General features: G+C 54.9%; 1 protein-coding gene across 4 annotated transcripts in view; it reads right to left on the bottom strand.

The window, feature by feature from the left end:
* Positions 1 to 858: 858 nt before the first annotated feature.
* Positions 859 to 10,002, bottom strand: part of SLC5A6 (solute carrier family 5 (sodium/multivitamin and iodide cotransporter), member 6) — a 15,443-nt gene continuing 6,299 nt past the window's right edge. For all 4 annotated transcript variants that reach the window (XM_006767467.2, XM_006767466.2, XM_006767464.2 and 1 more), the window contains exons 3-17: positions 7,473 to 8,012; positions 7,102 to 7,167; positions 6,712 to 6,763; positions 6,493 to 6,560; positions 5,794 to 5,948; positions 5,265 to 5,405; positions 4,938 to 5,067; positions 4,372 to 4,460; positions 3,900 to 4,012; positions 3,492 to 3,559; positions 3,034 to 3,120; positions 2,715 to 2,896; positions 2,399 to 2,502; positions 2,048 to 2,163; positions 859 to 1,729 (exon numbers count right to left, since the gene is read on the bottom strand). In XM_006767467.2, coding sequence (XP_006767530.1) covers positions 1,577 to 1,729; positions 2,048 to 2,163; positions 2,399 to 2,502; positions 2,715 to 2,896; positions 3,034 to 3,120; positions 3,492 to 3,559; positions 3,900 to 4,012; positions 4,372 to 4,460; positions 4,938 to 5,067; positions 5,265 to 5,405; positions 5,794 to 5,948; positions 6,493 to 6,560; positions 6,712 to 6,763; positions 7,102 to 7,167; positions 7,473 to 7,868 — 1,920 coding nt within the window. In that variant the 5' untranslated portion in view covers positions 7,869 to 8,012 and the 3' untranslated portion in view covers positions 859 to 1,576. The remainder of the gene's footprint in view (positions 1,730 to 2,047; positions 2,164 to 2,398; positions 2,503 to 2,714; positions 2,897 to 3,033; positions 3,121 to 3,491; positions 3,560 to 3,899; positions 4,013 to 4,371; positions 4,461 to 4,937; positions 5,068 to 5,264; positions 5,406 to 5,793; positions 5,949 to 6,492; positions 6,561 to 6,711; positions 6,764 to 7,101; positions 7,168 to 7,472; positions 8,013 to 10,002) is intronic.

Below are 10,002 nucleotides of genomic sequence, written 5' to 3'. Positions count from 1 at the left end.
TTCAGTCCAGGGGCCGATGCTCTACAAGCCAAACCGGCTGGAGCTATGTATCCTTTTTATTTCTATCTGTGCCTTTTATTTTTCCTTTGTCATTTTTTGCCAGAGTTGAAATCTATCACTCCTGATGAGCAATGTAAAATTCGACTGCAAATCCATTGGAGCTGGTGTACAGTACGTGGATAAATATATTGAAGAATGAACAAATGAGAGTCCAGTTTGGCCCAGAACACTGGCAGGCAGCTCTGGGGTGGGGTGGTTGACCAGGAGCAACGTCCCCTCGGCCCCCAGGTGGAGGGCCTGCCATGAGGAAGGCACCTCAGGAGAGCCAGTTTGGCTTTTCTGGGACTGTCCATCCGCCTGGGACCAAGTCTCTCTTGTGGGGCCGAGAGCTTGTGCAGACTTGTTTCTGGGCAGCTGGACAGGACCAAGCAAGGGTAGAGACCAGGCATGGGAATCAGCAGTATTCTCCGGACCCTAACAGTCCATCCTGAATGTTCTATTTCTAAAGCCAAATAGTGGCATTCTTCCTCTAGCCCCCAAAGTGAAGGTCTCAGAGCAGCAGGGAGAGAGATGCACACGGTCTCCCTACCTGCTTCTCGGCCCTGGGGCTGGACAAGGGACAGACTGGGCCGTAGGGATGAGAAGCAGCAAGGAGAGGATGTCTCCCACCGATGAGCATGAGCACAATGCTGCCACCTGCAGACACGCCAGGGACATACATGACTTGAAATCTCACGGAGACGGAGTTTTCCCGTTTCTCCTTAGAAGACCTGTGCGTGGGAAATGAAAGCTCTTTTCCTCTCCTGGGAAGGGACTGGGGTGGACAAGAGCAGCTGCAGAAAGAACAGGAGCCCAGACTCTATATGCAATGACAAGTTTTATTCCCTAGGAACAAAGATATGTGGGAAGGAAACTCCAAAAGGAAACAGGAGCATGAATAACAAAATGATACTAGGGAGGTGTGGCTCAGGAGTCAAGATGGACACTCCACAGTGGAGCTGGTCATGCCCTGGTTTCTTAGGTTAAATCTGCGCCACTCCCAAGTGCCCACTGGATGTGGGGCTGGAGGCAGCGGGTGGAACGCTTTCCCTAGTCTACACAAAGGAGATGAATGTACCTGTCTGTTCTGAGAGGCCTCCCAGGAACACCAAAACTTCCCCCTCAAGAACGGAGGTAGACAGATAAGAACAGAGGGGCCTGTGTGTCACCGATAACCTGAAAGCAGGCGCAGCGCCCTGTGGCTTCACTGGGCGCATGGGAAGTAACAGCACTTTGTGGCGGAGGGGGTCGACCTTGCCAGAACAGGCCCATGGCAGTTGCAACCTGCACTTGTGGGCTCCACCCACTTCAAAGGAACTTTATCCTTTCCCCAGAGGATTCCCTTCTATCTTCTTTTCTGGCAACACCCTGTCCCACCCTCACACCTCCAAGGCCTGACAGCTCCTAGCACAGACCCCTAGGATTACAGAGTCCTTTGGTGTGGGCTCGGTCATCTGGCCATCCAGCCCCCTGCAGTACACATCGAGTAGTGCATCCCTGTTCCACAGGGTAGACTCAGGCTGGGCCTGAGTCCAGATCACAGTGAGGTCTCCTGGACGATGAAGGTGGGGCTGCTGCCTGGGTGGAGGGGGCCTTTGATAGGCTCTGCCACGGCCTCCTTGTCTCTGATGCCCTTCAGCATCCCATTACTCATCTTCTCGGGGAGCACTGTGGTGTCCCCAAAGAGGCCCTGCAGACACAGCAAAGTCAGTGAAACAGGAAGTAGCAGACAAAGGGCTGGGGAAGCGACTCAAACAGAAAAGGGGAGACCCTGCTCTGAGCCCAGCTGGAAGGGAGAACAGCACGAGGGGAGGGGGGGGGAGAGGCCGGCATGCGGTGCACTCTCCCCGCTCAGACCCCTCTGCCCACCAGGCCAGAGCTCTCCTGAGGCAAATACCAGAAAAAGGGGTGCTGGGTGGGGGAGAAAGCAAAGGGATGGAAGGGAACCCGGAAGGTCCGGCGGTGGTCTGGAGAGAGGAGGGGGCAATGTGGGCAATAAGGGCGCTACCTGGCTGTGGCTTTTGCAGCGAAGTCGCTTCTGGCAGGACACAGGCAGGAGGGCAAGGAGTCTTGGCACCACTGGGTAAATGGTCCGAGGGTTCAGGGTCCGGCCCCGCATTCCCCCTGAAGGTCAAGGCGCTTGAGTTTTACCAGGTAACCAGTGTACAACCCAGAAAGCCCTCTGTTCTCAGGGCTCCCAGCTCCAGCCCTGCCCACCTGCTAGAGCTCAGCCAAGAACCTGATGGTTAAAGATACCAGGAGCCCAGAAGGCAGGGGCAATTCTCCCCCAAAGTCCGGATTCCCTGAGCGCCCTCCCTGTCCATCCCGCTCCTGGGTGATGCCTCCCACACCCTCTCACCAGTGAGGAGACTGACAAGCAGGCCCACCACAATGACTGTGGTGGAGTTGTGAGCGCTGTACCACAGATACGACAGGGAGTAGAGCCGCTGCAGTCCCGTGGGCCTGTGGAGACAGAGGGGAGGACAATTCGGTGATAGGGTATTCCTTGGCCACCTGGCGCCGCTCACCTGCAGGGACCTAGGATCCTGGGATCCAACATTTCCCTGAGGTTTCTGGTGGCCCATTCCTTATCAGGTCCCCTGGGAAACCCCTCAAAAATGCGCTAGTCTCCCTAAGACCCCCCCCAAGGAGAAAGACAGTGAGGCCCAACTCACCTGGAGAGGGTGGTCAAGGGCATCGGCGTGGTCATGGCGATGGTGGACAGATTGCTGGGCAGGGGAAAGTGGGACCCATTCAAGGGCAAGGGTGCCGTGCCAGAGCCCATTCTGGTCACGATGCTCCCAATGCCGATCCAGAAGGCCATGATGAGTCCAGCCAACAGGCCCACAACGGCACCCTGCCGAAGACGGCACACTTGTCACAATGCCAGCCCCACCAACCTCCACACCAGTTCCCACACTCATGGTGACAGCCCTGCCGAGCCATCTCCCGGGTCCGCCCCTGCATGGACAGGGGAGCAGAGGGGTCACTCACAGGAGGGTTGGCGCAGGGGAAGAACATCCCAAGGCAGAAGAGTCCGAGCAGCGGCCCCCCCACCATGCCGAAGATGCTGATGGCTGCCTGTGGAGAGCAGGGTTGGGAAAAGAACACTTAGGCTCAGAGACGCCAGCCTCACCGACACTGCCTCAGAGCCCCAGCTCTCCCACCGGGAGCCCACCCCGTGCAGGATCCCAGACGTCAGGAATGGGAAAGGGAAAGTGCTCGGGGCTCTGCTCTGAAGTGGATCCTGAGAAATCTCAGAGCCAACTTCCCAGGAATGACCCTGGGGCTTTTGGCTAATTGAATCTGTTTCCAGCTAAAGGCAGCCCATAAAGCAGAATTTCTGATGCCTGCCCCAGTCATTCCCTTTACAATAGCTACCTCCTCAATTTCCAGTTTCAATCTCCTCCTTCTCTCCCCCCAAATTGCTTTCTTCCTCCCACAGTCATTACCTGCAGCACTGGTCCCATCTGGGAGGAGATATAGGCCATTCCCAGGCAGAGCAGCCCATAACTACAGGCTGGGAAGAGAAGGGAGGAAACAAGAGGTGAGTGAGCACACTAAAAAGGGGAGGGAAGTAGAGCAAAGCTCCTTCCCCACACAAATCACTACCTGTGTCGTCGGAAACAGGGCACAGACTCCATGCCCCGCTCCAGGTCCCTCCCGCCCTGTCCTCACACCTGTCTGACTCAGAGACCCCGGGCAGCGCCCTCAGCTGGGCACGAGGTGGGTGCTTCAAGACGCAAGCAGCAGATGCTGAGCCCCGGCTAAGGCTAACGGTGGGGCTTCAAAGCAGCCGGTGACAGTGCTCAGGGCGAACCCAAGAAAGACGCGACTGAGAGGAGGAAGCAGCATCTCACCAAGGATTCTGGAAAGCATGGTGGCCCGGGCTTCTGAGAACCGCGGGAACCAGGGTCGAACCAGGTCTTCCATCGTAACAGTTGCCAGTGAGTTAAAAGCAGAGGATATGGTGCTGAAAGGAGGAAGAGAAAGACAAGGTGCTCTGAGAAAAGCAAACCAACAAGGGAGGCTATTGAGGGACAGTGCCCTGGAGGTAGAGGACGGTGCAGCCAAGAAACCTTCCTCCCAGGTGGCAGCCAAGAAAGAGGCCCGGGGGTAAGGACATGTGACCTTTAATGTGTGGGGTACAGGTTTTATTCTATAGAGCAACTGCTATTATAAATAAACGAAGACTCCAGAGAGGACGTGCTCCGTCCCACACGGAGGTGCCGCCCTCGTCACCCAGGTGGACGGCACAACGAGGGACCGCCCTCGGCCTCACTCTGCACGAAGCAGGGCCAGCCGCACCGAGCCAAGGAGAGGGCCAGGTACCTGAGGGAGCCGCTGAAGAGGCAGGCGACGAAGAGCCCAGGCAGGCCGGGCAGGTCCCTCAGGAGATCCATCACAAAGTACAGCACGAACTGCGGGCAGAACACAAGGGCACAGCTCTCCTGAGGGGAGCCCTTCCCCAAAGCAAGAGGCATAGGAAGCCCCCTGGACGTGCCCCAGCCGGTCTGGATCATAAGGAAGAAGGCCCGGCACTGAGGGTGACCCCACAGTAAAAAAAGAGAAAATGGGCTCTGGAAAGAGGAAGCAGTTCACACCCCAACACACTGGCCACCTTGTTGAGAAAAGAGGCTGTTGGGAGGGTTACGTAAGACCAGGTGGTGGCAGCTCCCGGAAAGGCATATGTGCCCCTGGTGCGCCTCGCAGCAGGGTCAGCAATGTGATCAGTGACGCTGGGTCCTCACCAAATGGACAGAATCCCAGAGTGGAAAAGAACGCAAATCCACTTGCTGCCCAGGGTGGGAGTCCTTTCTGCAGCTGCCCAGACACTCCTCTCCAGGGGCCCAGTTGGCCCTTCCTGGCACAGAAGGCGGCCAGGAAGGCCTCCTCACCTGGTCGGGCGCTGCCTCAGACTGTTGGGTACTCATGGGATACTCCTTGTAGTAGGTGAACATGACCAGGCCAATGAGGCAGCTCATGCAGAGGACCACCTGCTGGCAAGGGAAGACCGCATAGCAGGAGCTGCAAGAGGCCAGGGGAGAGAGGGGCTTAACAGATATCCTCAACTATGTCCCTGAGCCCCAAAAAGCAGACTCACGTCCTGACCCCAATTGGGGGCTGTGAGCTCTGACACCCTGTCCCCACCCAGCCTGCCTCCATGGACCTAGGGCCCTCTCTCCCTCCAGCCCTTGCTCCCGCCCTCCTGTCCGCACACTCACAGTATAGCAGCCTTCTCCGTGCGGGAGCTGAGGTAGCGCTGCACCTGCGCCTGGTTCACCCCATACAAGGAGAGCATCATGAAGACACCCCCGAAGGCCAAGGTCCAGAAAGTGTGCCGCACAAAAGGGTCCGGATCTAGCCTGCAATAATGCCACCTGGTCACTGTGCCATAGTCCCAGAGAGACCGGCCCTCCTCACTCTCCTTCGGCGGGGCTCAGCGGGGAGCAGAGACACCACTCTGAGGGCGAAGGAGCTGCTAAAGGCAAGCACTGCATGGACTCAAGGGATGGTAGCAAGTTGGAGGGAGGGCTCATTTCTCCAACCTAGGCCTAAATACAATCTGACCCTCCTTACCACCAGCCACACCCGTGATCAGCCCCCACCTCTGCCGGGCCGGTTTCCCACCTGTCTCGGTGCCGCACCTAAGGCTTCCACAGCTTGCCCTCTGCTCACAACCCTGAACTCAGACTCTAGGATAGGTCCAGCTCCTAGGCACAAGAGACCCCTAGGCACGAGGGGTGTACTTACTCGATCCCAGAGATACGGTCATTCTGGGAAGCCACATCCCACACACGCTTCAAGCCGCCCACCTTGGCTGACCCCACAATGATAACCGCCAGCTGCCCTAGGAACATGACCAGTGTCTGGAACACATCTGTCCAGATGACTGCCTTCAGCCCACCCTGTAAGAAAAAGCGCATGCCTGACACAATGTCTTCAAAACCATCCACCACTGAGGACACCCTACCACCAGCAAGGGCACTATACTGCTGCCAGGGGCATAATTACTGAGACCCACTGACATCATTTCGACCCCATCCCCTACCTTCATATGCCATCCCCTCTACTACATCCCACCCACCATAATCCCATCCCATCTCCTATATCTCATTTCATTCCACTTTCTCAACTATATTATTTTTTGTGTGTGTTAATCCTCACTCGACGATATTTTTCCACTGATTTTTAGGGAGAGTGGAAGAGAGAGGGAAAGACAGAGAAACATCGATGTGAGAGAAACACATCAATTAGTTGCCTCCTGAATGAGCTGTGACTAGGGCCTGGGCTGGGAGGAGCCTGCAACCAAGGTACGTGCCCTTGACCGGAACTGAATCTGGGACTTATCTCATCTCCTACCTTATCTCATCCATCCCTTCTTTTCCTTTTCTTCCCATCCTCTCTCCTTACTTTATGTCTCCTCCCTCCCCTAAGACTTATTGCACTTACCAGAGCAGTGTAGACAGTACAGACAATGCCTAGGGTCAGCACTGAGAGCCAAATATCAAAGCCAGTCACTGTAAAGAGATAAAAGTCACATTTCTGTCTCTGGAAGAGGACTGCCAGGAAGGGACGCCAGAGAAGCCCGGTAGGGCAGGAAGCATCTGGTCACCTGCCCCTCCCTCAGGAGTTCTCCCAGCCCGGGAGCCAGGGGCTAGGACGCCTCACCTGCATTGAGTGCCAGTGACGGTGCATAGAGCACAACCCCCATGTAGATCACCTGTTGGGTAGGAAAAGGAGAACGTGAGGGGTGGAGGAGATGAGGGTGGGCAGAGCAGGACAGATGGACCTCAGCTCCAATATCCCAACGGCCTCCTCTCCCCTAGGCTCACTACCTTCTCCCTTCTGCCAAAGTTTGGCTTGCTGCCACCCTGCTGTCCGTGCTGGAACTTGAAGGGATGGAAAGCAGGGTGCCTCTGGGGCTTCAGTAACCCTGACCCCAAGCAGGAATTATATACATGCCAGTTTGAGAGTAGGGAGGCTCCAACTGCCTCAGCATGCCTGAGTTCAGGTCCCCCTCCCATGCCTTGGGCTCAATTCTAGCTTCATTCCACTTACCATCTGAAAGATGAAGGTAATGGTCCCACAAACCCGCACAGTCTTATTGAATCGGAGCTCCAGGTACTAGGTAGTATAAAAAAATAAGAAAAAGGTATTCGTCCCTACTCCACCCCCCCACAAGTTCCCTCAAGAGGTCCAGAAACACAAGGGAATATCCAATTCATATCCTCTTAGCCCTGCTCGTACAGCACCCTGCTCCCCCAATCTGACCTCACTTGGAAAGAACCTATGAACACACGATATGGTGCTGTCACTCTCACTAGGCAGAGGTAATCTGGGGCTCCAGATCCCTCATCTGTGCCCTGTTCCTCCTCTCCTTCCCCAAGAAGCTGAGGTTTCAATGTGCCCCTCCCTTCCTCTCTGCTCACCTCATAGGCACTGGTGAGATGCAGACGGTAGAAGACAGGGATGAAGATGTGTGCAGGGATCAGCAGCCCCAGGAAATAGGAGCAGCCCAGGAACCAATACTGGGTCCCAAATCGGTAGATCTCGGACGGCACACCCAGGATGGCCACAGCTGACTGGAAGGTGGCCAGCAGGGACAGCGCCACGGGAAGGCAGCCCATTTTGCGGTCCGCCATCTGCAGCTGACCAATGGTATGCCGGCCCCAGCCACGACAGGCATGGTAGAGCCCAATGGCAAGGGAGAGAACCAACAGCAGAGCGAAGACCACATAGTCCACAGGGGAGAAGGCGGTGGATTTTACCGTGCTTGTGTTTGAGGCGGGGGAGAGAGGAGTGAAGGTGGTCGCCCCCACTCTCATGTTCTATCTATGACCTGCAGCCACTTGCTGCTCCTGGGGTCTGGGCTGCCACTTGGCTGGGCAGTGGCAAGCAAGTGGCTACCACCTGGCTCTCAGGCAGGTTTCAGTCTTCCTTCTCCACCAAGTGACACTGTCCAAGGTGGCCTGCAAAGGAATCAGCTGTTAGTCAGGCCTTCGCGGCCCCCCACTCCCAGGCCTGTGAGTCCCACACCCACCAAACTTGGACCAGCCACTTCGGTGGCAGACCTTGAAGGTCTGGAGGTCTTTGTATGACAAAAATAGGGAGGAAGCAGCAGAGTGAGGCAGCCAATGTTATAGACTAGCAAGAAGCTTGGACACTTCCAGGACAAGTGGAGCAGGGAAACTGAGACAGAAGGTCCCAGGGCACTCTCCCTCCAGGGAGCATGCCTGTGCCATTCCCTTTCCTTCTCTTCCCCCACAGGCATGTATCCTCTAGCCTCTAAGGGACCCCATGAGACCTGCAACCAGGGGAGCAACGGGCAGCAGCAACTCGTCCTGGGTTACGCCCCCCACAACCTGTCTCCAAGGTCCTTTCCCCTCTTTCCTCAGACTTCCCAGTGTGCCAAAGCAGTCCAGCCAGGCTCTCCTATTGCTTCTTCTATGCCCTTCCTTGTTTCACTGCCCTAAGTATGTTTTTACTGCAGTCAATAAATTCTTGCTTGCTTTTCTACACTGTCTCTCTCTTAAAAAAAAAAAAAGAAAAAAAATATATTATTGATTTTTCACAGAGAGGAAGGGAGAGAAATAGTTAGAAATAACGATGAGAGAGAAACATCGAGCAGCTGCCTCCTGCACACCCCCACTGGGGTTGTGCCTGCAACCAAGGTACATGCCCGTGACTGGAATCGAACCCGGGACCCTTGAGTCCGCAGGCCGACGCTCCATCCACTGAGCCAAACCAATTAGGGCGACACTTTGTCTCTTGATTGAAAATTTTCCTTCAAGAGTCGAGGTCTCCTCCTCTCCCCAGTAACACCAGGAGATAACTACTTGGCCAGCACCTTTTGGAGCACACACAGCTGTGAAATATAAGAACCTTCTTAGGTCTCCACCCCATAACAAAAGAAAACTCAACTCTAGCCCATGTTTCTGCCCACCACTTGTAGGCGCAGACCCAGTCACTACAATATACTAAGCCAGCAGAGCCCAACCTGGCGCCATAGCCCAGTGGGGAAGAAGAAATGGAGACTAGTAACAGCATGGTTTCCTCCATTCCCTCTGACCTCAACTCCCTCTTCCCATGATTCCCAGTTTCATCATGCTAATAGCACCTCTTCTCAGCACTGATTCCCAATGAGATCATCTCCATGGCGGCCCCAAACTCCATTCCAGGTCAACCACTCCATTCTCCCCAACACTACTAGCCCTGCCACTTATCTCTCAGCTACTCTACCTGCAACACCACAATCAATAGCAGATCATGGAAGAGAAGTGGGATTCAAAAGTGAGAGGGGTCCCCTGCACTAAATGCAGGTGAAGCCACAGAAAGCATCCCTACTGCACAGCAGGAGCGGCCACAGCCCCGGCTGAGAGGCTCTGGAACAGAAGCGGACAGCGATTAATCAGTGGCAGAGCCCAGGAACAGATAGATTCCGCACAGGCCACCACAGCCCAGCTGGCGGCAGCAGCTGGAATCAATGAAAAGGCACGGAAGGCCATGTCCAAACGGGGTCTTCAATAGGTTACAGGGGTTCCTGGGGTCACTACCTGGAAATCTAAGACTATCCTCTTTGTCGTTATAAAGCCAGATGTCTACAAGAGCCCAGCTTCAGACATCTACATCGTTTCTGGGGAAGCCAAGATCAGGATTTATCTCAACAAGCACAGCTAGCAGCTGCTGAGAAATTCAAGTTTAAGGTGAAGCTGTCTCAAACATTAAATAAAACACAGACTCCAGAAAAAGGTACTTAAGAGAGAGAGAAATCAAGATGGCGGCATAGGTAAACACCTAAAATTGCTGCCTCGCACAACCACTTCAAAAATACAACTAAAAGACAAAACGGACATCATCCAGAACCACAGGAAGGCTGGCTGGGTGGAAATTCTACAACTAGAAGGAAAGAGAAAAGCACACTGAGACTCAGAGGAGGTGCGGAAGTAAAGTGCAGAGGTA

The sequence above is a fragment of the Myotis davidii genome, unplaced genomic scaffold (genome assembly GCF_000327345.1).
Source record: "Myotis davidii unplaced genomic scaffold, ASM32734v1 scaffold238, whole genome shotgun sequence".
NCBI lineage: Eukaryota > Metazoa > Chordata > Mammalia > Chiroptera > Vespertilionidae > Myotis > Myotis davidii.
Note: the sequence above shows the minus strand (reverse complement) of the source record. Positions and strands in the feature narration are given on the sequence as shown.